A 27,735-nucleotide genomic window follows, 5' to 3' on the forward strand; every position below is an offset into this window, starting at 1 on the left:
AGGACACGGTCGACTGTCAGACAGAGAGAGTTTAACCCCAGACCTGCTGCTGCTGCTGCTGCTGCTGCTGCTGCTGGACTCATCGTTTGATGCTTTTTTTTATTGGCAAATTATAAAAAAAAAATGTCTAGAATTTATGACAACCACCACTTCTACGCTCCGGTTGTGACAAAGGCGCACTGGAAGAAACCCAACCATGTAAGTAGCTTTACTCTGTCTATAGACACGCTGTTTGGAAACATCATAAAGGTGGGAAACTAAAGAGGCTTGGCAGCGTTTGGAGCAGAGGTGTCTCTCTCCAAAGTCCAGTTCTGTTCTGCAAAGCCTGACCCGACTGTGTGTGTCGGTTACGTCTCTGTGTTTGTGTGCGTGGTGGAGAGATATTTATCAGGTGTTACACTTGGCGACAGCATCCGATCTGGCCTTTTGTCCCGTTCATACCCATGGATATAGAGTTTAATGGCTAATGTAGTTGTTGTTTAAGCCCAGAGATAACACGAGGCTCAACTCTGAAGCTGCTGCTTTTCTAATCTCCAGTTAATGTTGTCGGAGCTGGGTTTGTTTACTTTCAGGGTTTGTGGCGGACCATTGTTTGCACATGGTGGAGGACTTTACTCATACTCACACTGAGAGCTAAGACACGATTGCTCTGTACACAAACTGTTTGACTATTATACTACGTCAGGCTCGACCGGGCTGAACCTTTGTAGCCCTCGTTGACTCGATCACTCCGGGCCGCCGCCGTTGTCGACCAGCACATGGACAGTTTGTGTTTCATGATTGATCGTCGTCGCCATGGTTAATGGATGCATACAGGTTTTGCATATGAAAAACATAAAGGACACTACCCCAGCAGCTGTGGTGGGGCTCTGTAGAATAGGTAGGTGTTTCGACATGGAGACACAGTAGAAGGGCGAGGCAGGAGGCGACACACAGCAGTCGAGTCAAATGTTTATTTATTGAGATAAAAAAAAAGAGAAAGTCTGAACTTTGGCAAGATGTGAGCTTCCTGCTGAATAACGGGACAGCACTGGTACTGAATGACCACGTTTAATTTGTTAGAAATGAGAAAATTGATTATAAGCTTAAATTCAAGTAATTAACTTTCCTTTTCTCTGTAAGGACCTGGGAGTTACCAGCTGTTTGTGAAACACACTTGATTCACACGCTGCAAAAACTCAAATATCAAGAATATTTGTCTTATTTCTAGTCAAAACATAACATTAAAAAGTAGCTTGTTTCTAGACAGTTTTTATTTCTTTCAAGCATATTTTCATTTGAAACAAGTGGAGCAAGTTTTTCTTCCTTATTACAAGCACAAACTTGCTTTCACTGCATGGCAGATTATTGTACTTATTTCAAGTAAATATTTGTTTGAAACAAGTGAAAATGATCTAAAAACAAGTTATTTTTTGATGATGAGTCTTATTTTAAGTGGAAAGAGATTCGTTTTGTCTAGAAATGAGACATTTTAACAAGAAAAAGGACAAATACTGTATTCTTGGAAAGATTTTGAGGTTTTGCAGTGCATGTGCTATATGTATCTGTGATTACCAAGAACTTTCTTTACCCCCTAAATCTATTTGTGTTTCTGTTTCTAGAGTTTGATCAGTTTGTTCATAGAAACTACAGAAAGTCATGTCATGAAACATATTGGGCCTCATTCACGAACCGTTCTTAAGAACAAATTTGTTCTTAAGTCCTACTTACGAAGTTTTTACGAAGATTGTGGCATTCATGAATGTTTTCTTATCCAGAATTTGTTCTTAACTAAGAACAAAATCTAAGAACAGTCAGGAGTATACTTACACACCTTTAGGTGCTGAGACTTATGCAAAAATAACCGATTATAGCGTTTTCTTTTGTTCTGCAGTTGTATGACATTATATGATTTGAATAAGAATTATTTTCTTATCTTTTATGATGTTTTTAATAATCATATATATTAATAATAATAATTGACAAATCATTGCAGTCTCTTAAAAAACATTATAGACACAAAATTCATATCATATCTTTTTTGGGGGGAGGGGGGGGCATACAGCTGCCGATATGATTTTTTTTTTTCCTAATTGCGGGCTGCAACAGTGCACTTACTGTAAGTGTTCACACAACACACAACTGTTTTTTTTTTCATATGTGATAATATGATGATATTTATGATGGCACACGTGAGAGTGTGGTCTCTCTGATACCGAAGAGCTGCATCCACTGCTGACGCTACTAAATACAGCCTAAATATAAATATAAAATATAAACTAAATATAAGCCTTTTGCTTGTTTCTTTGTTTCATCCCTGCCGCAGTAGCGCCACTTCACTACTTAAGTTCTTTTTACGTTTGGAGTCTGGTGCTCCCTCCCAGATTTTCATTTGAGCATTTCAACTTTCTTTCTCACTTCACCTTCTCTGCTCAGTGCCTGTGGGTGCTGTGTGCACACGGCCCTGCAGTCTCATGCCCTTTTACGGGCATTGATGGGGCGGTTACCTATGCTAATCCTATGTTAATTAGACTCACCTGGCACACGCCCTCAACTTACGAGGAGATGGCATTCATCAAGTAGGAACACAGCTGCGAACAATTCTGAGGCTTACGAACGCGTTGATGAATCTGACGTAGGGTTTTCTTAAGGAACCTCTTAAGAACAACTTAAGAAAGAATCTAAGAAGGTTCTTAAGAAGATATTGGTGAATGAGGCCCATTGTTTCTATGTCTTTGCATAGGAATTAGTTTTCTTTGCAAGCAAAAGGAATATAAAAGAGTACATGTCCATGCAGAGCTCATGTAACATGTCTCTGTTTGGTTAATTACAATGCTTCATGTGCAAGCCCAGTTAATTAACACTTTTCTACTTATTGGACGTATTAAGCTCAGAGGAAAAGAGATTTCATGCGCGAAGGAAACAATATTGTGTGTTTTTTTCATTATAATCATTATTGTTCTTATGTGTTAGACCCAAAAAACAAGAAAATACATGGATTAAATATGTTTTCTTGTTAATATCTGGAGTGTAATGGGCTCCAAACAACAAGTGCTGCACTTAGTCGTCTGGAGAAAATACATCAAACTCCAAAATAAACAATAAACTCAAAACATCTCATGTCACTCTCCTCTCCCCAGACCACAGATTTATTTGAAATGATTGAAAGGATGCAGGTAAGACGATGCATTGATCTTTTTGTATTTTATCTCCGGCGTCTAAGCCGTATACTCACAAAGCTGAAACTAACCCGTCGTCGGTGTGTTGTCTCCTGCTGCTGCAGCACTGTGACTGACCCTCTCTCCTCGACAGCTACAATACTTATCTTCCTGAGATGAGATGAATATTGAGTCTGGTGTTTTTCAGAGGAGAGCTGTCATACGCCGTTATATTCACATATGTGTGTGTGTCTCTGTCTCTGTTAACACTCTGGTTGTAACACCGCCTGACAGCTCTATAAGCTTATTATATCAGCTCATAAATATAAACAAAAATGGCTCGATCTCACGGCTCCTGTAGGCTTTAGTTTAGAGGGACGGGTTTTTTTGTTCGAACCATGTGGTCTCATCAAAACTAGATCTCAAAAAGCTTCCAGTCGGTGTCTGTCTTCTGTCTCATAAGTGAACAATTGGAAACAAAAAAAAAACCAGTATGGGATGTGATGCAGGACTGAGCTCGGTGTGATGGATCGTCCTCCTCGTCGATGTCCTCCAGGCGCCATCACCTAAACCTTATTTAGTATCACTGCATCTCTTTTTTCTGCACCATACACACACAATATACACACAATACACACACACACCTCCATGTCCCTCAGATGACCCCTGGACATTTTTGTCCACCTCTCACACTTTCCCAACTCCCCGCGGTCAAATGAAAGGTCACAGGGGCCTGATTTTTGGCGAGGAGGTGTATCTTTGGGTAAACTCTGGATGTCCCGAGTTTCAGAATGAAAGTCCATTTTTTGGACCCGTAATGCATTTTTACAACACCCAAAAATATCCACCTACGCCTATGGGTTTTTTAATGTATTTTAAAGTTTAAAAAAATTTAACTAACAGATATCACCATGAAACTTCCCAAGTGTATCACTCACATTAAGACAAATATTTTTTGTATTACAAGTTTTGTCAAATTTTATGTTTAAATATGTAAATGAGGCAATATCTAATGAAATATGCGCTAATTTGCTACTTTCAAAATTCTTGTTTTATTTTGTTGACATATTAGAGTCAGAAGTTTTCACTAAGGGGGTTTTGGATGTCTCTTTTTATCACTCTGTAAATGAGAAAATACTGTCACCAGCCCTAAAAAAAAAATCGCTTTTTTTTTTTTTTGGAATGAAATGTTGTATGAATGATATATCAACAATCCCCTCTGTAAAAACCTTCAGAATATAGACAGGAATAAAAAATAATAAAATAAAATAATAAAATGTCTCTCACTGTAGGTGGACATTTTTGTCCAAGTGGTAAAAATTGAAAGGTCATCATACAGTAGTATGGGTGCATCGTTTTAATCCCCAGGGTCTTATTATTATTATTAGTGCTCATTAACGCACGTCTTCTGTGTGCTAACAGACTTTTCAGTCACTCCCAAACGCCTGCTCTTAATTGTCTTTCAGTATCCTCGCTCCCTGTATGTGTGTATGTAATGTATCTCTCTCACTCTCTCCCTTTCTCTCTTTCTACCTTTCCATCTGTCCTTGTCTCACTTTGCTTTGTCGCCTGCTGCACATCTCCTGGGAAAACTGTGTGGTTATGTAATAAGTTTTGATCATTTTATCCCAGTTTAGGACGTGATCTTCTACTTTTTAATCTATTCTCAGCCATTGCTTCAGCTACAGTATGTTAGCGCTGGTTCATCAGTTTTCCTTCCTGTCAGGTTAAACATGCAGGATTTCAATGTTTTCTTCTCCCGTTAACATTTCTACTGCTTTTTACCTTTAAAAGGCATTCATCTCATAAGTTATATGTTTTAGCTTTAGCATTAGCCTTTTTCAACATTGCTTTAGCAGTTTCTTCAACTAATTTAGCACTGATTCAACAATTTCTTCAGCTCATTCAGCATTGCTTCAGCAATAGCATTCAGCTGCTTTCAGCATTCACACGCATTTCCTGCAGGAAATGCTTTCATTTTCTAGTTACACTTTGCGATATTGATATTGTTTTGTATTTCTAATCTAATAACAAGTGTGTTTAGTTTTTATGAATGCAAAAGCAGCTGCTCAGTTTGACCCTTCTCTCCCTCTCTCTCTGTTTTCCTTATCTCGTCCTCCTCTCACAGGGCAACAGGATGGATGAGCAGCGATGCACCTTTCCTCCTCCACTCAAGGTGCGAGTCTTCACGTATAGACACACACAGAGAGCATTATTCACAATTATGCGGTCATTGTGTCACGACTGCTCCGCCGTATCTCGCTCAGCCAGACAGACTGATTACTCCAGCTAGCACAGTGTTATATACATAATGCAGTGAAATGCTCTCGCGTCTCCCCACACAGTTATACAGGACACAAACACAAAGAACCTAACAGGATAGGATGGTGGTGGTGGGTGATGATGCATGATCTAAAAAACGATCAATGTGTGCCCATCGTGGTCATAAATGAGTAGTAACTGCTTTGATCAATCATGCACTGATAATTAATTCCTATATAGTTTCTAAACTGATTTCCATTGCATAAGCGTTACGCAACTACTCTGAAACAGCGTCCTGTGGGATTATGGAGTTGGACTCTGTGGCTATTTTCTTCTTTGATGATGAACAAACAGATAAAGCTCTTCTTTTTTTCATCTATATTTTTGCAGACTGAGGAGGACTATATTCCCTACCCGAGTGTCCATGAGGTACTATGATGATGTATTCATGTCCTGATATGACTTTCACATTAAAATCTGTTCCCTGCATGAACCCGTTGCCATTTGTTTTGGTTTTTTTGTATATTGTTACAGGTGTTGGGCAGAAAAAGCCCCTTCCCTCTCATCCTGCTGCCTCAGTTCGGTGGGTACTGGATCGAGGGAACCAACCATGAGCAGATCGACACCGTGGACCCAGAGCAGCTGGTGCCTCTGTCCCCGACCACGCGCACCAAGCTGGAATGTAACACAACAGCCATGATCTTCAGGAAACACTTCCTGAGCAAGGTTAGTCACAGAAAAGACTGCACGACATCACTAGATTACAATACAAAAAAAACTAGATCCATTCATTCAGTAAACTGAAGAAAAATTATATTTGTGACACTATAAGCATGCACAAGAAGTAATAACATAAGATAACATCAAGATTATAACACAACTGAAACAGCAGAAAAACACGAAAGGACTGTGTGAATGATGCCAAAATCACTTCTTAAAGGGATAGTTCAACATTTTAGCAAACTGGCCCATTGCCATAATCCCTATAGTCATAGCAGTACCTTTAATTGTCGGTGCAAGCTGTTTTTAGAACGGCGGAGCAGAGCCGCGAGCTGCTCAGAGCTACGCTACGGAGGCTCATTGGATTTCTTGGTTTCCCTCATCAAACTCATCAAATACACAATCCAACAACTAAAAAATGCTTTTGTGGACAAGTTGTGACCTGCACATTCACCACGCTATGAGATAATAATGTAACGTTACGAAACGGAGCCATTTTCGAGGTAAATACAGAGACTGCTTGCTGAAAAACTGCCCCTGAAGGCAACGCGCATTAGTGGTTTTGCATGAATTTACCTCTAAAACAACTCTGTCTGGTAACGTTGTGTTATTATCTCATAGCGTGGTGAATGTGCAGGTCACAACTTGTCCACCAGAGCGTTTTGGAGTTGTCGGATTGTGTATTTGATGAGTTTGATGAGGGAAACCAAGAAATTCCATGAGCCTCCGTAGCGTAGCTCTGAGCAGCTCGCGGCTCTGCTCCGCCGTTCTAAGAATAGCTTGTACCGACAAATAAAGGTAACAAACCTATTGCTATGACTATAGAGATTATGGCAATGGGCCAAATTACCAAAATGTTGAACTATCCCTTTAAGATGCTTCATTGATTGATTTGATTAAATATGTGATTGTTAAAACTTTAACACTTTAAAAATGGGTAAAATCAATACATATGACTTAATGAAGCATGGTGAAACATTTATATGTCTCTGCTAAATTGCATTTGCTTTACTTAGTGGGACCTTTTCACTTTCACCTCCTCCTTTTAATTCTTCATATTTAACATCATTTCATACAGTTTTCTTAATCACTGCAATCATGCAATTAGACGATACAGTGATAGGAAGATCAAATAAACATGATTATTTAGCAGTGAAGTCAGATCTACTCACAGAGAAGGTGTGTTTTCAGAGTCGTACCACTCATGAATATTCTCATTACAGCAGCTTCTTTCCTCCTCCAATGAACCTCATTACTCTCATAGAAAATTTCACAATCAATTTCACTTCTTGCTCATTAAAATAATGAAATGAATCTGCAGTAATAAAAAAAAAAAAAATCCCAGTGGAGAAACACCAACCCAGCCTCCCCTGTTTGGCACCTCGTTCTCTGCTGCTAATGAAGATACATTAGGCTTTGCCACCTGTTCCTACACACGCATAACATGAACAAATTTGATCTGCCTGTAGCAGAGGGAAAAGCTGTCCAGATTGGAAAGACATGGGAAACAACTGGCGGCACACACACACACACACATTTCCTGCTGTGTGTGTGTGTGTCTGTCTGTCTGTTAAGGGCAGATACTAATAGCCCTGTCCGTGCACTGTGCCCTCAGGAACACTTTAATTACTATTCAGTGGACAGCGCCCTTGGACATCTGGTGTTCTCCCTCAAGTACGACGTGATTGGTGACCAAGAACATCTCCGGCTAATGCTCAGGTAACGCTCATTATGCACACACGGGTGTCGGACAACGCTGCTTTACAGTAATTTACAGAGAAAATCGAAATTTTAAGGGGGAGACACTACACTACAGGTGAATAGAGTAAAAAAAAATTTAAATAACCGATATCACTATGAAACTTCCCAAGTTTATCACTTACATTAAGACAAATATTTTTTGTATTACAAGTTTTGTCAAATTTTATGTTTAAATATGTAGATGAGGCAATATCTGATGAAATATACGCTAATTTGCATATATTTCCAGGACCGAAATCTGAAAAATGGATAAAGCCACTTTCAAAATTCTTGTTTTATTTTGTTGACATATTAGAGTCAGAAGTTTTTACAGAGGGGGTTTTGGATATCTCTTTTTATAACACAGAAAATACTGTCACCAGCCCAAAAAAAAATCGAATTTCGCCATGTTTTTATGAATAAAATGTTATATAAATCAGGCTTTGAATGATATATCAACAAACCCCTCTGTAAAAACCTTCAAAATATAAACAGGGATAAAACTGGAAGGTTTGGTGTCTGTAAGTGCTGCTGAAGTGGAGATTTCTAGCTCAGAGTCTGAGGAGAAACTCATTTTGAGAAAACGGCCTTTAAAGACTTGTACTGTAAAATTCCATGGATTGTTAATATAAATCAGACTTTTACGATTGATTGCGGATACGGAGGAGATGACAATTTTTGGAGCCTACATCATTGTTCAGGAGAGAGAGAGAGCTTTACAATGATACCTGACAACAAGCACAGCACAGTATGTCACAGTAGCTGTTAACTTTTGGTGAATTTAGGAGAAATCTACTGAGGAAAGAGACAAACTGAAGTAAAATAACCACCTTAATGTGGATTTTATACCATTTCTTTTGACTTTTCTGAAAGAATACATGCCTAGGAAGGAAAAAAAGGCCAAAATCTCAAAATTGATCAATCAATGCATGAAAAAACTGTGTTTTTCCCTGTAGTGTCTCTGAATAGTGCACTTACATCAGCCGCAGTAATGAAAGTGCATGGCTAAGAAGAAATGTCACACCCCCCTTTAATGATCAAAAGGAAACAGAACCGGAATAATCTTCTTTTTATTTTGTTTGTTTGTTCCTTAAATGCCCGGTATTGACTGTGTAAATGCGTCCACCCTGCTGGGGCGTTATCACAAGAGTCGTAAAGCTCGACCGAGTGTCAATAGAGTAACAGATGGACTATTTAGGCCAGCGAGTGGGCGGGGAAGTTTCATGATGATGATGATGATGATGATGATGATGATAATGATAATGATGGCCCATACCGGATCATCTCTTTCCCCCCGTCTGATTGGTTCTGAGAAATGTTGCGTTGCGTCACATTATAAATGGCTTTTCAGACCACGCTGATGATAGTTTTATGACTTTTCACCAGGACGAAGCTGAAAACCTACCACGACGTGATCCCCATTTCCTGTCTGACAGAGTTCCCCAACGTGGTCCAGATGGCCAAGGTGACACAGCGTTGTTGTTGTTTTCACTATTGTCTCTGTTGTGACAATGTCTGAGCAGTTTCTGACATTTTTTTCCTTCCTCTTTTTTTTTTTTTTTTTTTTAAATTCCAGCTCGTCTGTGAAGAGGTCAACGTGGACCGATTTTTCCCCGTCCTTTATCCTAAAGTAAGATCTGGTTTTGGTTTGTATAGTCATCATAGTGGCTGGATATGAGCTCTCCTGTCCTACATGCACATAGGAAACAGTGTTCAGGGAATCAAACAAGTTACACTAAAAACAATACACATTTTTAACACACCCTCTTAATTTGTCTAAATCTGACAGATGAATACTCACATAGCTACAGATGAACCACTGAATGCATTTTTGCACAAATAAGATGCAAAAATAATGGATGATAGATTTGGTCTCCCATCAGTATGAACAGGAGACTATGTGTGTATGTGTATTTATGTGTATGTGCATACATTATACATTATTATATGTTATACAGTATAATACTGTATATATATATCTTGATATTTTATAACTTATTAGTATATATTGAATTAACATAGGGAGAAGTGGTGGGATTTAATAAGCTTTGGCTTCCTCCCACTCCTTTTGAACATACTAAATAAGTGTTAAGTCTGTTGTTTCATTTTGTGTTGTATTCTGTCATTTGTTCATTCATTCATTCAAAGCCAAATCAGTTTCAGTGTAGAAAAACTGCATACACTGTAAGATTCATTGTTTTATTTACATCTTTTTACAGGCTTCAAGACTTATCGTCACGTTTGATGAACATGTGATAAGCAACAATTTCAAGTTTGGGATCGTCTATCAAAAGTTTGGACAGGTAAGCTTTTTTTTTTGCTTTTTTTTTTAAAATCCTGGATTTGAACGAACAGAAAAGGTTAATTTTGCCCTTTTAGATGTTAGTTTTGCAGAACTGTGTGCAGTCCAGTGACAATTAGCAATGCACCACAGGCTGTAATTTCTAATATTCTCAAGGAAACTGATTACGCTCAGTCATCCACAGTCTTAATTATGGCCTTCGGTCTGGCCCAGCCACTGTGCGTGCGGCGCGCTTGTCTCCAGCACTCCCTCATTTTCCGAGGCAATCACAACCCTCTTGTTTACTATGTGGCTGTCAGAATAACCTATTGAATGCTGAGCTGAGGACACTTGTACCTTTTCGAACGGAGACCTCATGGGCGTGCAGAGATCTGTGCCGTCAATCCAGCCCTGCAGAAGGTTAAAAACACACTTAAATACATTGTTAATGAGCCGAGGGGGCCGTGGCAGGAAGGCAGTGAGGACCCTCTGCTCACCCTTCAGGACGTCGTTCTCTATTCAGGAGGTGTTGCTGAGCAGAGAGAGACGTGATGGTTAAGTAGGCAGATATAATAAAACAGAAATACTCAATAAGCAGCAGACGCCTCTTCTCAGCCAGGCCGGCGTTATTGTTCATTCACTTCTCCACAGACAGACAATAGATAATCAACTCTCTGTCTCAGATGATCATTATTGCACAAGCCTTCCTTTATCCTTTATATCCTGTCTCTAAAACTCACTGTTGTATTTGATCGTCGCCACCCTTGTTATCTCACATCGCATACAAGTGCGGTGTTTGGACAGGAGTGTCAAACACACGTCACTTACACTTTATTTAATGGCTTCCAGTTATTGCAGCTAATGACCTCATGTCGTACAAACACCTTACATGAAATACTCATTGCACCATTGCTTGCTAATTATACAGTATCTAAATGTCTTACACTGCAAAAACTCAAATATCTTACCAAGAATATTTGTCTTATTTCTAGTCAAAATGTTATTTCTAGTCAAAACAAATCTCGTTATACTTAAAATAAGAAACATCACATTAAAAAGTAGCTTGTTTTTAGACACTTTTTACTTCTTTCAAGCATATTTTCAGGGTTAAAAATCTGATAGTGGAGCAAGATTTTCTTCCTTATTACAAGCACAAAAAACTTGCTTTCACTGGCAGATTATTCTACTTATTTCAAGTGAATATTTGTTTGAAACAAGTGAAAATTATCTAAAAACAAGTACATTTTTAGGTGATGTGTCTAGGTGAAGTTTTTGCAGTGTACCTCCTTCCTTTCCGCTTCTCAGCCACTGTCCTTGATCCGTCTTTATTTGTAATGAAGAAGCATGAGTGGAATTATTATTATTAGCATTATTATTGGCCTCTAATGTACAAACCATCCTGAGTATTTTTAGCTTGGAGCTTCTGACATCATTTGGTCCTTTAAGCCTTGATGTTCATGGGTTTTTTGTTTTGTTTTGTTTTTTTGACTGGTTACAGACTTCAGAGGAAGAACTGTTTGGCAACAGTGCAGAGAGTCCGGCTTTTGTTGAGTTCCTGGAGTTTTTAGGAGAGAAAATCGAGCTGCACAACTTTAAAGGGTAAGAAGGCGATAAATATTCTGGTATACTGTATTTTAAAAAAATTTTATAACATGATGCCAAGTTACAGTTTACATGATATAAGGGTTAGCGACAGGAATGACAGTCATGCATGCCACTGCACTCATGGTGGAGAACATCCTATTAGACATGGGTCTGTGTGTGTGTGTGTGTGTGTGTGTGTGTGTGTGTGTGTGTGTGTGTGTGTGTGTGTGTGTGTGTGTGTGTGTGTGTGTGTGTGTTGCAGTTTCCGTGGAGGGTTAGACGTGACTCATGGGCAGACTGGCACAGAATCGGTCTACTGCAACTACCGCAACAAAGAGGTCATGTTCCATGTGTCCACAAAGCTTCCCTACACAGAGGGGGACACCCAGCAGGTACGGCAGCACAATACCAGACTAACACACCTTTTATGATTCACAGCCGGCCGTCAGACTGGTTCCCTCTGGCCGTTATAGTGCCATAGTTTTGCATTTACCTCCCAGCCGCAGCACGTACACCGAGGTCCAACAGTCTGAGACCACTTTGCCATTCAAGCAATAAGGGAAAGTGGTTCAGACATTTGGATCCGAATGCAGCAGCACCGGTAGTAAACAATTAATCGCATTAAATTTATGCCACATGTGAACAGCAGTTCGTCCTCATATGATTTAACCCTCCTGTTGTAGAAAGAAAGAAAGAAAGGAAGGAAGGAAGGAAGGACAAAGAGAAAGATGGGAATAAAGAAGGAAGGGAAAAAGGAAGGAAAGATAGAAGGAGGGAGGGAACAGATTGGGTCAATTGGGTCCAAAAGGAAGGAAGAAGTAAGGATGAAGGGAAGGAAGGGAGGGAGGGAAAAAGGATTGTGGAAAGAAGGAAGGGAAAAAGGAAGGAAAGAAAGATGGAGGGAGGGAACAGATTTGTTCAAGGAAGGAAGAAGGAAGGAAGGAAAGAAGGAAGGAAGGGAAAGGGGAAGTAAAGAAAGATGGAGGTACAGGGAACAGATCTCAATTGGATCAAAAGAGGAAGGAAGAAGAAGTAAGGATGAAGGCAAGGAAGGGAAAAAGGATTGTGGAAAGAAGGAATGGAGAAAGGAAGAAAAGAAGGAAGGATGAAGGAAGGAAACAGATTGAGTCAATTTGACCCAGAAGGACAACAGGAGGGCTGAGGCAGCCAAGTCCTCCTCTTCCTCATCCTCCTCTTCGTCTCTCTCCTACTCTGTCTCACATATTCGAGTAAACTCTGATTAATAAGCACAAGCCCGACACCATTTGCCATCCTGGTTTGCACAACGTGATGATGAGCCTATGAGTCTATTCCGTTTCCCAGCGGTGGTGGTGGGTGTTCAGCGCTCGTTCAAGCTGTCGCCAGGGGAAACAGCCCCCCCTGGTGGTAGTTCACAAGACTCACATGCTTTCAACTGTAAGAAAGAGATGAATGAGGACAAAGTACTTCTTTATACTTATTTATAGTTTCATCATCTCTGTTGTGTCTCTACAATGCGAAAACAATTTTCATTTAATCTGAAACACACATATACTCACCATCGTTCCTTCACTTTCATATGATTTATTGGCTGGAAGAATGGTTTTGAAGCACTGTGCCTTTAAAGAAGTGTAAAGTATTCTTTTAATTACAGCTTTGGCACCACAATAGATGGTTTTCTCTTATTGTCTTTTAAATTATGTTCGCCAGCAGAATGAAATACTGTATTCTCTAAAAATCCTAAATACAGCCATCTGTACACTTCAACGAATATGTAACGTGAACATTTTTCCATTTTTTTCCATTGCATTCATTCATCTGTAACCTTATTTTTTAAAGTTGCTCTGTGGTTGTTGTGTTGCAGTTGCAGAGAAAGAGGCACATAGGGAACGACATCGTGGCCATTGTGTTCCAAGAGGAAAACACTCCCTTTGTACCAGACATGATCGCCTCTAATTTCCTCCACGCCTACGTCGTGGTCCAAGTAGTCAACCCGTGCTCTGACAGCGTTCTCTACAAGGTGACCTACTTTTCCTCCTCCTCCTCCTCTTCTCCTTTATGCTACTCCCATTGATAAATGTTAATTATACTTCGTCTCGTCTCTTTATCCCTCAGGTGTCGGTGACAGCGCGGGATGACGTGCCCTTCTTCGGCCCGGCCCTCCCAAACCCTGCCATTTTTAAAAAAGTAAGAGAAAGACCTGATTTGCTGCACTTTCCCCCCTTTTTCTGTCATATTTCAAGTTTCCAACATGCGTCTCTCTCCACTGTTTCTTCCCAGGGCCCTGAATTCCACGACTTCCTCTTTACCAAGCTCATTAATGCAGAGTATGCCTGCTACAAAGCTGAGAAATTTGCCAAATTAGAGGTGAGTCGTCCAAAAAGCATTTTTTAAAAAAGCTGCTGGAGCCAAATATCTTTTACCTCCCTTTGTCTCATGTCCCTTTTGTGTGTGTTTGTGTGTGTATAAGGAACGGACGCGGTCGGCTTTGTTAGAGACGCTGTATGAGGAGCTCCACGTGAACAGCCAGGCCATGATGGGGGTCGGAGGAGAGGACGATAAACTGGAGAACGGTGGCGGAGGAGGAGGGGGCTTCTTCGAGTCCTTCAAGGTAACTGGAGAGGCAGCGGCAGAGGCCGGGGCTTCAAACTGACAGCTTTGCTTTTTTACTTCCTGCAAACCATAATCGCCGCTTCAGTGGAAAAAAGGTTGAGAAGTTAAAACGTGTTTGCATAAACAGAGTCTTATGTAATTTAGGTATAAATCCTGTGCTCAACTAAGACGGGAACTGTTTACAGTTTTAGTTCAAGCTCAGGTGTTTCATGAAAAAAAAGTTTAATGTTAAGCTGTAGCAAGCAGGCACTTCGCTTAGCATCCATCCATTTCCTGCCTGGTCAGGTTAAAGGAGAATTCTGGTCATTTTTGACCCCTAAATCGTTGTCCTGATGGTCACCCAGTGTTGGGGGGAGCAAAAAATGCGACTAAAATTGATGCAGGCAAACCAGAGTTACACCATGGCTACCCGGCGCTAGGGATAGCGACAACGCTAACCTATGGGGGCAATTCTTTCAACCACAACAAACACTCAAAAAACAATCAAATATCTATGGTACATGACTGGAATCCTTAGAGACACCACTGAACTCATATAGTGTACAGTATAAACAGTATAAACATTGTGTTTCTGCATGTAGCCACTCACCTCAGATAGCCGAACTCTGAAACATCCTGGAAAGACATTACTATCCGATCGCAGAGCGCCTGCTCTCCCCGCCACAGAAACAAACACTTTTTCCTTGTTGTGATGATTTCTTTACTAAAATAAACAGTGGAGCAGTGCAGTGGTAATGTTCAAAATATCTCTGATCGTTTATTTTTGTAAAGAAATCATCACAACAAGGAAAAAGTGTTTGTTTCTGTGGCGGGGAGAGGATAGTAATGTCTTTCCAGGATGTTTCAGAGTTCGGCTATCTGAGGTGAGTGGCTACATGCAAAAACACAAAGTTTATACTGTTTATACTGTACACTATATGAGTTCAGTGGTGTCTCTAAGGATTCCAGTTATGTACCATAGATATTTGATTATTTTTTGAGTGTTTGTTGTGGTTGAAAGAATTGCCCCCATAGGTTAGTGTTGTCGCTATCCTGTCGCTATGCCTGGTCTCCATGGCAGCAGGTTAAGTGAGGTAGTCCTACACGTCCTTCTCCCTGGCAGCAACGTTTTCCAGCTGCTCCAGGAGCACTTACTGCCCAAATCTATAATCTCTCCAGAATAGTCTGGGTCTACCTCAGGGTCTCCTACCAGTTGATGATGCCCAGAGACTCGCCAAGGGAAGTCACCAGGAGGACCTGTGACACCCAAACTACCTCAATTGGCTCCTTTTGGATCTCCAAGGGTGAACCCTGCCACTTGATAATTGGAGCACGCTCCTCTGTCCCTATTTTTAAATATGGGAGCCAACTGTTCACAGATGCTGTCCCTGACCTCGGTGCACATTGAGGGGGGTATCTGAGCCAAGACAGGCTCACATAGTGTTAGAGCTACTGAACATTTGCTTAGAAAGCAAAAGGTTCATGCATAAAAGAATAGTTCACCCAAAATTCATATTGCACTCATTATCTACTCACCCTATAAGGGCTGGGAGAAGTTTCAGAGTTATCCGTGCCTTCTCTGAGTTACAGGGGGTCTCGGCGTAGCAGTGCATGTCAATATAACGGTTGCTAATGGATACCAACTGTCTCCGTAAAAAAAAGACGCACCAAAAAACATCCAAATACCTCCATGCTGCTCATATGTAATGTCCAGGAAGAGGAGCTTCCGCTGCAAACAAGCTTGCAAGCTTTTTCGCATTTCGGGGCTTCAATACAAGACGGACATTACATACGAGCACTATGGAGGTATTTGGATGTTTTTTGGTGTGTCTTTTTGGACGAAGAAAACTGAGCTCCGTTCGCTACCGTCATATGGACATGCAGTGCTGCACGGAGCCCCGCTGTAACTCAGAAAAGGCACGGAGGACTCTGAAACTTCTCCCAGCCCTTAGTCGACATGAGGGTGAGTAGATAATGAGTGAAATTTCAATTTTGCGTGAACTATCCCTTTAAGCTACTGCATTTATAATCAACTTTTGATACCTGGCATGGATGGGTGATGGGTGGATCTAAATGGATGGTGGATCTGAACTCTCTAAATATATTTTTCTGTTCCTGCTTCTACTCTTTTAAGTGTAAGAGAAAAGTGACACGTTTAAAACTGTCATCTACAGTTATATTGTAGTAGCTGCATTTTGTTCCAGCTGTCAGTGTGGATTTAAAATAGGTTCGTTTTTTTTTTTTGCTCTTTGGTAGTCAGTCAGTTCAGGACTTGTTCTCGTCTTCCTGTCAGATGTTGGCTGTGAGATCTTTAATCAATCTCTATTAATCTGTGATTAATGAGGAGAGGTTCTGCTGCTCTGTTCTGCAGGAACACAACAACAACTCTCTTGGCTTCCCAGCTTTTCTTCCACATGCTTTCTCGCTGTTTTTGTTTTGTTTGTTTTTTTGCTGCTGTGTTCTCTGCATGCTCACACTTACTTACTTATTTATATACTGTATATATAACTCTAACTGTCATCTCTGAGTGTCATAATATCAAAGCGAATGAATGGTTTTCTTTCACCATCAGATGCCTCTCTCTGCCTATTCATGCTTGCATACAGTACGGTAGCGGTGGACCGGGCTTTAACATCTCCTGGCTCTGGTTTAAACGCAGTGTGGTGAGACATCTGCAAGCCACTCTACTTCCCCGCTCTTCTCTTACTACCTATCTAAGTATAATGACTCATCTAAACCCCCCGACCCACCCCAGCCCACCCCACTCCGCCTCCTTCGGGCACTAAAGCTCAGCGGTGCTCTCTGTCGCTTCCTTGTCTGTCAGGATTAGCATCAGGCCGGCGCTCTCTGCCTGTAGTGGTCAGTGTTCAGGGACAGGAACCCGAGGCTCTCGGCTCTCGGCCTTCAAAGCCAAACAGGGGGGGTCACAGAGGTCAGCGCCATCTGAATGTATCTCCTCCTCCTCCTCACTCCTCGTCTCTCTCTATAGCGGGTGATCCGCAGCAGGAGCCAGTCTATGGACGCCATGGGTCTTACTTTCAAGAAGCCGCACACAGTCTCCACTAGCCTGAGCAGCAGCTTTAACCACAACCCCGCAGAGAGCCCCAAATTCCCAGGGATAGTAAGTACAGTCCCACTCCTCCTGGTCTTGAGCGAAGCCAGTCTCGCTTCCACTTCTACTTCTACTTCTTCTTCTTTATGGAGCCAAATTGGGGTCAAATGATTTGTGCTTGAAAAAGTAAAATTTGAAACTGAAATTTCAAGTTTTGATCTTGAATTTTGAAAAATACATCAACGTATTCAAAATGAAAATAAATGTACAAAAAGTTTCTTTCAGGTGAAATATAATTATGATCAACTCAAACAAACAATAAATTATTTATTTTCATTTTTCACTTTCATATGTTTTAATATTTGGGATCTTATTTCTTTCAGTTGCATGTTTCATCTGAAAAATAAAGATCTGAATCTGAAAAAAAGATTTGAAACTGTAAAAAACTAAGATCTGAATCTGAAAAGATAAAACATTTTGGCAAATTGGCCCATTGCCATAATCCCTATAGTCATAGCAGTAGGTTCATTACCTTTAATTGTCAGTGCAAGCTATTTTTAGAACGGCGGAGCAGAGCCGTGAGCTGCTCAGAGCTACGCTACGGAGGCTAATGGGATTTCTTGGTTTCCCTCATCAAACTCATCAAATACACAATCAAACAACTTCACAACGCTCTGGTGGACAAGTTGTGACCTGCACATTCACCACGCTATGAGATAATAACAGAACGTTACCAGACAGAGTTGTTTTAGAGGTAAATTCATGCAAAACCGCTGATGCGCGTTGCCTTCAGGGACAGTTTTTCATCAAGCAGTCTCTGCATTTACCTCTAAAACGGCTCCGTCTCGGCTCTTTAACCTGAAAAAACTTTTTGTACATTTATTTTTATTTTGAATACGTTGATGTATGTTTCAAAATTCAAGACCAAAACTTGAGTTTCAAAATTTTTTTTTCCCAAGCACAAAACATTTGACCCCATTTTGGCTCCATACTTCTTCTTCTTCTTCGTCGTCTGCCTCTCCCCCCGCCACCACACCTCCCTCAGCAACTCTACCAGAGTTAATGCCCCCTCCTCTTCCCTCACTTGCCTGCTGCACTAACTTCTCACAGAGAAGGGTTGTTGCACTCTCCACAGTCCAGTGGAGCGTCGTTTCTGTTTCTGCTTGGGTCGTGTAAACTGGTCGGCTCTCACTTTGCAAACGGTTGCACACTGTCTTCCCTTCCGCCGCAAGACGGAGTGACACACAGAAGTGAATAATTGCAGGACACATGCGGTGAATTTTCTGAAGCTGCCTTCCAATATTTATTACATTTTTTCTTTAAATCCGCCTCGTGCATCTGCATTGTTTATAAGCGCTCTCTTGAATGCTAATGATGAATGTGGGTTTGTGAGTCCTGTTTCTGTGCGCGCGTGTGTGTCTGTGTGTGTGCGTGCATGCCATAAAAGCTTGCGGGCAAGTGTTGGGGGGTGATCACACACAATTTGCGAGTATGAACAAATGAATATTTCTGTTATCAGGTGAAAACCTTGTATCTGCAAATGAGTTTTTCTTTTTTCATTCTTCATATTTTTCTTTGAGAACATATTGCGTATGCTATTTTTTTCCTCCCACCTGTCACAGAGAAGATATTGGATATTTAATTGAAAGTACAACATGAAATGCATGTACATTTGTAGCTACAAGGTTTTCACTCATGCATATGGCGACTTGTCTGACATGTATTGTGTATATTTGGGGGCTGTGGTGTTTTCTAATTGAAACTCTCTGACTTCATTAGGATTTTATTTTCAACCCGGAGTTTTATTCTTGTATTCAACACTGACCGACCATTATAATTAACCAAGATGCTTCGTTAATGAACTTGCTTTTTTGCCCACATGAGAGACCTAATGTATAACATGCTGTTTGTCCTCTTCTGTTGTTTTTTTATCTCTTCTTCATCCTCTCTCTCTCTCTCACAGGCACATGGCTCCCATACTGTAACTGGCTCATCATTTTCTCTCTCTCTCCCTTTCTCCCATTCAGCTGCCTGTGTTGCACCCATGGAGACAAAAAGTTAACATGTGTTTTTGTATTTTGTTGGAACGACAACATGACTTATTTGTATATATCTCATGTTTTCTCTTCCCTCCCTTTATCCTCCTCTCTTCCTCCGTCTGTCATCTGTCATCATCTCTCTCTCCCTCTCTCTCTCTCTCTCTCTCTCTCTCTCCCTGTGTGGTTCAGTCATTGCTTGTCCCAGGCAAAAGTCCCAGTAAATATGGACGTCGAGGCAGTGCCATAGGGATAGGAACAGTAGAAGAGGTTCATGTCTAATTATAACTTCTCTCTAACAACTCACTTTTCCTCTTTTGCTCCTCTTTTTTTCTTTTGTCTGCATGGGTCCACTGCATCAGGGGCCAAACACTTTTCTCAACATAGACTGTATTGTGTGTTACAGATAATAGATATTCTTCTGTAATTGATTTGATAATGCCAGTCTTTGGTTATTCTACATACACTATCATAAAGAAACTATTTATGTATATTCATAATCAATCAGCAGCCCTTTGATACAGTATGAATGTAGCACATAGTCTCTCTGTTTGAAGGCTTCCTTCTGTATAATACATTAGATTTTCCTGTACTTTCACTTTCCTATCTTGTAACTGCAGTGTGTGTTCACCCTCTAAAGTCTTCGCTGCCTATTTTGTATTTTACAGTAATGTAGCATAGTTAATTCTCTATTTGTTTTAAAAAATTATGAATATTAAATAATTTAATAAACCTCCCACCCTTATAGAGATATTATGGGGGGAAAAAAAGATTCCTCCTCCTGCTCTTTGAAGCCATGTTGAATAAAAAGGCTTTTTCAAGTTCTTATTTTGAGAGCTTTAAAAGGGGAGATTGAATGAACAAAGCAGTCGCTGAGAAAGCATATTTAGTCGTAGGCCCTGGAGCCTTTAAATCCATCTTTCATCTCCCGCCTTAGTCTGCTCTACTCTGGCTAGAAGACTGGCACCAGGGCTTGACATTAAGCCGCTAAGTGCATATTTTAATGTTTTTTTTTTGTTGTTGTTGTTTTTTTTCCATCATAGTAACAACTGGAAGGGAGCAGAGTTACTCTTCAGCCTGATAATTCAGTGCAACGTTTTTTTTTTTTCCCCATTTTATTTGAAAAGCATGTTTAGGCCTATACAATAAAGATGAATGGTTAAGACAACATAAATATACAGATTGATAAGCTCTTCCCGTTAATTTAATATTACTCAAAGATATTTATGGTATTAGTACAGTAAGTATCTTCACTCTGACGCCACTACTGTCTTTTCCCCCTCCGGCAGTCGTTGATAATCCCGGGGAAAAGCCCGACCAGGAAAAAATCTGGTCCTTTCAGCTCCAGGCGAAGCAGCGCCATCGGGATCGAAAACATCCAAGAAGTCCAGGAGAAGAGGTGAGAAACGAGACGACCGCTGAGCGTTTCTGCTTCTATTTATCCAAACAGCATTTTATATAATAATGAATAAAATTAAGGTTAATTGTACACAATATTTTTGTGTGTGTCATTTTGGTTTTAGCAGTACTTACATAATACAATTACGTATTACATTTTGTGCAATATCTACACACTTCTGCTTGTGCAACTGGCTGTAATGGGCCTTGTGCAATACTATCTGGCACTTTGATAACTACTCTTATAGGGCATCGTGCAATACAACCTGGTACCTATTATGCACTTTATCTCCCAGAACAAAACTCTATATGTTTTTCATTGTTATAGTTGCCTTTTTGTGTTGTCTACTTCTTTTGCTTTTCCTTTTTTTGTTTTATATTTCTATACAGTATATATTATGTGTAATGTGTACTGCTGTTGAACTGTTTTTATGTTAATGAGACTACGGACAGAAATTAGCATCTTGCTATAATCCGGCACATTTACATGTTATGTCCATTAATGTGCACTGTCCCGTTCAAATAAACAAGTCAATATTTTTTTCTATGTGGAGCAGTAGAGAAAACTCTCCGAATACCCAGAAGACCCCCGACAGCGGTCACGTCTCTCAAGACCCCAAATCTGACAACTCATCGAATCAGAGCTCGCCTGAAGTGCTCACGACCGCCAAGAACAGGTGTGTGTGATAAACAGCTTACAGTCATATCTGTATCTGTGTATCAGTGGATGTATTGATCGTAACCGCTGAGTGATCCTCGGCTGCAGCAGCATGTTGTTGGATCAATGTGTTTTATACCTGAGCTAAAAATCATTCTTGGCTCTTGTTGGGTGTAGTTCTTATCTCAGCGGCAGGGCGCCGTCCATCCCCGAGGGTCACGACCTCTCCCGCTCCTCCTCCAACGCCAGCAGCTTCGCCAGCGTGGTGGAGGAGAACGAGACGGAGGCCACGGAGGACTACGACACAGGCATGGTGAGTGTGACGTGTACACAAGTGTAGCTACGGCAGTGCTTGTATTTAAAGGGATAGTTCATCATTTTGGCAAATTGGCCCATTGCCATAATCCCTATAGTCATAGCAGTAGGTTTGTTACATTTAATTGTTGCTGCAAGCTGTTTTTAGAACGGCGGAGCAGAGCCGTGAGCTGCTCAGAGCTACGCTATGGAGGCTCATGGGATTTCTTGGTTTCCCTCATCAAACTCATCAAATACACAATCCAACAACTCCAAAACGCTCTGGTGGACAAGTTGTGACCTGCACATTCACCACGCTATGAGATAATAACAGAACGTTACCAGACAGTTGTTTTAGAGGGAAATACAGAGACTGCTTGCTGAAAAACTGTCCCTGAAGGCAACGCACATCAGCGGTTTTGCATGAATTTCCCTCTAAAACAACTCTGTCTGGTAACGTTCTGTTATTATCTCATAGTGTGGTGAATGTGCAGGTCACAACTTGTCCACCAGAGCGTTTTGGAGTTGTTGGATTGTGTATTTGATGAATTTGATGAGGGAAACCAAGAAATCCCATGAGCCTCCGTAGCGTAGCTCTGAGCAGCTCACGGCTCTGCTCCGCCGTTCTAAAAATAGCTTGCACCGACAAGTAAAGGTAACGAACCTACTGCTAAAACTAGAGATGTTGAACTATCACTTTAGTCTGACGGACATTTGTGTTTTCGATGTGTCCGTCTGTCCTCAGGAGAGCTTGTCGTCAGCTGGGACGCCACACAAGCGAGACTCGTTCACCTACAGCACCTGGCTGGAGGACAGCGTCAGCAGCACCAGCACCACCAGCCGTGGGAGCTCGCCAGGTGAGAGAGGTGGAGGTTTTCCTGGTGCACCTTTATTTATTCATACACACTGCAAAAATCCTACCAAGAATATTTGTCTTATTTCAAGTCAAAACAACCCCATTATACTTAAAATAAGACTCATCACATAAAAAGTAGCTTGTTTTTTGACACTTTTTACTTCTTTCAAGGATATTTTCACTTAAAATAATTTGATAGTGGGGCAAGTTTTTCTTTCTTATTACAAACACAAAAAAACTTGCTTTCACTGGCAGATTTTTCTACTTCTTTCAAGTGAAAATTTGTTTGAAACAAGTGAAAATGATCTAAAAACAAGTTAATTTTTAGGTGATGAGTCTTATTTTAAGTGGAAAGAGATTAGTTTTGACTAGAAATGAGACATTTTGACAAGAAAAAGGACAAATATTCTTGTAAAGATTTTGAGTTTTTGCAGTGCAGGATCCAAAAAAACGTTTGTCGGTGCACAATAACTTTCTGGAGAGTTGCTGCCGCGACATGTTTTTATTCTAAAAACAAGACACAGTATCTCACAGTCGTGTCCTGTCCCTCAGGGCCTGGTAAACCAGAACGAGGAAAGGGGACAGACATCCGTATCAAACTGGAACGACCACAAGACCATCAGTCCTCATCTGTGAGTCAAAGCCAAATCTTGACTTATTAATCATCAGCTGTGCTTGTGTTTTTTTTTTGTTTGTTTTTTTTGTATTTTCTTCCCTTAATGATCAAAACAGTATAGAAAGAGCAGGTTAGTGCTGCAGTGAAGCTGTGCTGCAGTCCAGTCTGTGCTGCTGTAATGTGTTTTGTGTTTTGTGTGCTGTTTGCTGACGCTCGGTTCTGCTCTGTCTGTTCTTTTATCGCTGTTTGTGCGTCTCTGTGTGCAGAACTGTTAGCTCCACACACCTGGTTGTATCCTGGATCTCCATCATCAGGTTAGACTTGCTTCAATACACCTCTCATGGTCACCATTGATTTTTTTTTTTTTTTTTACAGTTTTTCTCAGTTGGTTTGGCTCATTTCTCTAAACAGAAATTACATTCTCAAAACTGTAAGATCATTTGGCAAAACAGTGATACAGTTCAGCACAACACCATAGATCCCTTGCAAAAGTTCATATCTCTCCTAAAACAGTTCACTCATGTGTCAAAACTAAATTTCCTTCTCATAGAAATAGTCAGTTTCCCCAAAAATGCATCGTCCCTTTGGCGTTGTGTGAGCACTGCAAGTCAAAATGTTTAGATGTTTTGTCACTGTGGCAGAGGAGCATTGAAATATCCCTCATGTCCACCTCTCAGTCTGAGCCCAGTCCTTCATTCACAATAGTTACTGTACTAGTTTTTTGTTTTTGTTTTTGTCTAGCTAACAGAATACAGTATAAAACTGAAAAAAATAAAATAAAAATTTAAAAAACAACAGATTTTAGGGTAAAAGTAGGTTTGACATCACACATTGCACTCATACTGCCAGGGAAAGGTAGCCATTTTTATTCACACGTAAAGTAACTTCCATTCATCAGAGTAGGAAAATATATACTGCATAATATACTGTAATATAAACAAAAACAAGGAAAATTATAAGTAGCCTACAGTGCTGTAAATAAATATATGGTATCCATGGTTTTATCTTCTTGACTAATTTTGACAATTGAACAGACTATTGTGCATGTGATGAGGCTGACATGTTTTGGAGAGAACAACCATTAGACTGAGAATCAATCAATTAGTTTAGATCAACAAGATCTAACAAGATCTATTCACTTGGACATTGTGTTACAGTAAACGCAGCTATCTGTACTTAATCATTTGCAAAGATGTACGAAGACATTTGCAATTTGATGAAATTAATGAGAAATACAATTCTGTTGTGAACATTTTCCAAGTGGTTTGGAGGTTTGTCCATGTTGTTTTGAGAATGTAATTTCTGTTTTGAAAAATTAGCCAAACTAATGGAGAAAAACTGTAAAACAATGGACAAATTGTGACCAGAGACACCAAACCAAATGCCATATATTCAGGTGTTTTCTGGGTCGTTAATATTACAGAGGAACATTTTTTTAATGCTGTTTTTTGGCAACGTGATTGAACTCTGATTGAACAGCTTATAATCTTTTTTTTTTTTTGACCAGATGTCTCTCTCTCTCTCTTATTTCTCAAAGCATTCCCATAAGTCACAATCCCTCTGGGAGATGAGACAAGTGCAGGCGTTCGCCATGGCCAGTGAAGCGAGGGAGAGAGCTGAGGAGGATGAGAGGGAGGAGAGGACGCAGGCGGAGTCTGGCCAGCCTGCTGCTCAGTGACGGACAGAACGGAGGAAATCCAGAAAAACCTGCAGGACACTGGAGAGAGGATGACGCACAAAGAGGGGCCAGCTTTTTGCACAGTGTTGTTTCCTTCCACCACTCTTTTTCTTTGCCTGTTCACACATCTGTTGCCTGGTTGTATGTGTGTGTGTGTGTGTGTGTGTGTATGCGTGTGTGTGTGTGTGTTTTTTTTACCTGATATTTGTTGCAAAAGCTCACATTTTTATTTTCAAATGTAATCGTTTTATTTGTAAGAGATATTACTTGGGTTCAGTCTTTCTCGGTGAAGCCGATAAAGTGTGCTGGCTATACAGGGTAAACACAGTGCCACTGACCTGACCTCTCTGTTCAGACTGTGTGTGAAGGAGTTTTGCTGCAACATGGAGAAGATCAAAACTTGGATGGATTTACCAAATCAAGGTTTTGACTCGATAAAAATCTCTAATGTATGACAAATATACCAAATATTCAGCATCACAGATGACAAAAAATATCCAATGCGATATAGAATAGCTCTGTTGTTGGATGCCGTTATAAGTGACAGAAAACAGAAAACAGAAGGACTGTGGAGCTGCAGAAAAGCAGTTGCTCTCTTTCCTCTGCCACTCTAATCTCTTTAAAGATTAGATTTCAAACCAAGCATAACAAGTCACAGGAAAAGATAGCGACAGCAACGTCTCATAAATGAAATGACATGGCCTTAAAAACTTAAACATGCAACCCTCGCTTCTTTGACACACATACAGTACGTTCTGCAGCCAATAATGAGACGGCAGTATTAGATAAAGATGAAAAAAAGAAAAAAACAATATATTCTGAATCGATTTGAAGAACACTATTTTGTTTAAAAAAAAAAAAAAAAAGTGGTGCAATGCGCCGACACTGTCTGTATAGTCTGCTAATATATGGATATATCCATCCAATGACTGATTTACTGTACAGTAACTGCTTTTGTCTGTCGTGTGTTTGCTGCCGTGGAGACCAGCCTCTCTACATTACGTCCAGAGTTGCTTTTTTTTTTTTTCTTTCCTTCTAATACATGTTTTTATTTATTGGTTTGGTTTCCTATTGAAGTGGCATTTATGGCATATGTTATACCGTACCTCTATAGTGACTACATCCAGTATCCTGTCATATACTTACTCTGTATGTGTTGCTTTGGAGTGAATTATAATGTCGTCATCTGTAAAGCTCTGTGTATTTCAGGGGGTCAGATCTCTTTCAGTGCAGTATGTTTGCAATGCAACTATTATACAAACAGTGAATATTTATTTGCTAGTGAGAAAATAACAGCAGACACGACTACTGATTTTTTTGTAAATAGACATTGAGTTGGAGTACATAGTGTATAATGTATATATAGGCCATTCGTTTTAAGATGGGATTGACCAACACCTTGAAAATAACTGCCAAGTTGACAATTTATCGTTGTTGTTTGTTTGTTTTTTTCTCATACATTTAAATTTAAATATTATTTTGAGAGAGTTTTGTAGAATAAGATTATTTTAAAAAGCTATTCAGACTGTTCTGTAAAAGGGAAGATCTCACAGTACATCCTGCTGATCATTTCAGTTGCCTTATCATCACAAACTGATGGTGTAAGTGTAGATTATGAAGCAAAAATTGCTTAATACCCAGCAGGATTTACAATGAAATGAATGTTTTGTTGTCGTTGTTGTTGTTTTTATTGTAAATAAATGCTCTGACATCTTTACATACTGTTGTTGGCATCGTCTCTTAACAAGCAGCGCATCACCCTTTAATCTATTTTCGTCAGTATTTCATGGTGGGTTTTTTTATTTTTTTGCACAAAAGCAAAAAAAATATTCTGAATCCCACATAGTGAAAATCCCTGCTGTGAAGTGCTTACATACTGTAGATGTTCCATTTCCCACTGTCTTAATGAAAGCTAAGAGAGAAAGCCCCATGAATAAATGATTTGATGTGGCTGCCCACAAGTATGTAAAACTGGAGCAATCTAAAAGTGGAGGCTTCCCTGGTTATACAACTGTGTTACATGGAGGAACAACATTCAGAGAAAAAAAAGAGAGAAATCCATGAAGGATTGAGGTGGAAGGAGCTGTCTGAAGAGAATGAAAGGCTGGTGGATTATGTATAGGTGTAGATCTGTGGAAGGTAATAAAAAGAAAATGCGGTAACGCTTTATATTAAGGTCCTTGTAATAAGCATTAGTTAATAGGTAATAAGGCTCTTATAAGTGATTACAAGATGCTTATTAACATTATTATGCATTTATAAGACTATATATGTATTAATAGACTCATAATAATATAGTTAATAGCAGACTATAATTGATTTATAATAACTTATAATAAACTTAGTTAACTGTTTGTTGATGCTTATGAACATTAATAAGATCCTTATGAGTATCTTATAATTGTTCATAATAACATTACAAACACATATATTGACTCAACTAGCCCAATCATTATGTCTTTGTTATGCCTTTATTAATCCTAAGGTATGTGTAATAAGCGTTAGTTAATAGGTAATAAGGCTCTTATAAGTGCTTACAAGTATTAATAGTCTCATTATAATATAGTTAATAGCAGACTATAAGAGATTTATAATAACTTATAAGAAACTTGTTAACTGTTTGTTGATGCTTAAGAACATTAATAAAATCTTCATGAGTATCTTATAATTGTTCATAATAACATTACAAACACATTGAGTGTAGCCCAACCATGATGTCTTTGTCATGCCTTTATTAATCTTTTTTGTTTGATTTATTAACATTAATATATACTTTATTGCTCATCTATTATAAATTAACTATGCACTTGTTAACAGTTAACTATGCTTTTTGCAGGTACTGGATCTAAAGC

General features: G+C 39.8%; 1 protein-coding gene across 20 annotated transcripts in view; it reads left to right on the forward strand.

The window, feature by feature from the left end:
* LOC146985116 (rap1 GTPase-activating protein 1-like) overlaps positions 1 to 26,600 on the forward strand; it is a 58,190-nt gene extending 31,590 nt beyond the window's left edge. For 2 of the 20 annotated variants that reach the window (XM_085782848.1, XM_085782852.1), the window contains 22 exons: positions 3,120 to 3,155; positions 5,266 to 5,313; positions 5,790 to 5,828; positions 5,934 to 6,125; positions 7,735 to 7,838; positions 9,246 to 9,324; positions 9,436 to 9,489; positions 10,079 to 10,162; positions 11,639 to 11,739; positions 11,987 to 12,116; positions 13,568 to 13,723; positions 13,819 to 13,890; positions 13,984 to 14,070; positions 14,174 to 14,314; positions 17,285 to 17,416; positions 19,576 to 19,653; positions 20,673 to 20,782; positions 21,336 to 21,458; positions 21,617 to 21,752; positions 22,479 to 22,590; positions 23,142 to 23,221; positions 24,743 to 25,078. In XM_085782848.1, the coding sequence (XP_085638974.1) occupies positions 3,120 to 3,155; positions 5,266 to 5,313; positions 5,790 to 5,828; positions 5,934 to 6,125; positions 7,735 to 7,838; positions 9,246 to 9,324; positions 9,436 to 9,489; positions 10,079 to 10,162; positions 11,639 to 11,739; positions 11,987 to 12,116; positions 13,568 to 13,723; positions 13,819 to 13,890; positions 13,984 to 14,070; positions 14,174 to 14,314; positions 17,285 to 17,416; positions 19,576 to 19,653; positions 20,673 to 20,782; positions 21,336 to 21,458; positions 21,617 to 21,752; positions 22,479 to 22,590; positions 23,142 to 23,221; positions 24,743 to 24,883 (2,235 nt within the window). In that variant the 3' untranslated portion in view covers positions 24,884 to 25,078. Of the gene's footprint in view, positions 1 to 3,119; positions 3,156 to 5,265; positions 5,314 to 5,789; positions 5,829 to 5,933; positions 6,126 to 7,734; positions 7,839 to 9,245; positions 9,325 to 9,435; positions 9,490 to 10,078; positions 10,163 to 11,638; positions 11,740 to 11,986; positions 12,117 to 13,567; positions 13,724 to 13,818; positions 13,891 to 13,983; positions 14,071 to 14,173; positions 14,315 to 17,284; positions 17,417 to 19,575; positions 19,654 to 20,672; positions 20,783 to 21,335; positions 21,459 to 21,616; positions 21,753 to 22,478; positions 22,591 to 23,141; positions 23,222 to 23,471; positions 23,520 to 24,742 lie in introns of all 20 variants that reach the window. The other 18 variants (XM_085782854.1, XM_085782856.1, XM_085782859.1 and 15 more) reach the window with 17 other exon arrangements.
* Positions 26,601 to 27,735: the final 1,135 nt, after the last annotated feature.

Source organism: Trachurus japonicus, chromosome 7 (assembly GCF_045865225.1).
Source record: "Trachurus japonicus isolate A0001 chromosome 7, Traja_1.0".
NCBI classification, from domain to species: Eukaryota; Metazoa; Chordata; class Actinopteri; order Carangiformes; family Carangidae; genus Trachurus; species Trachurus japonicus.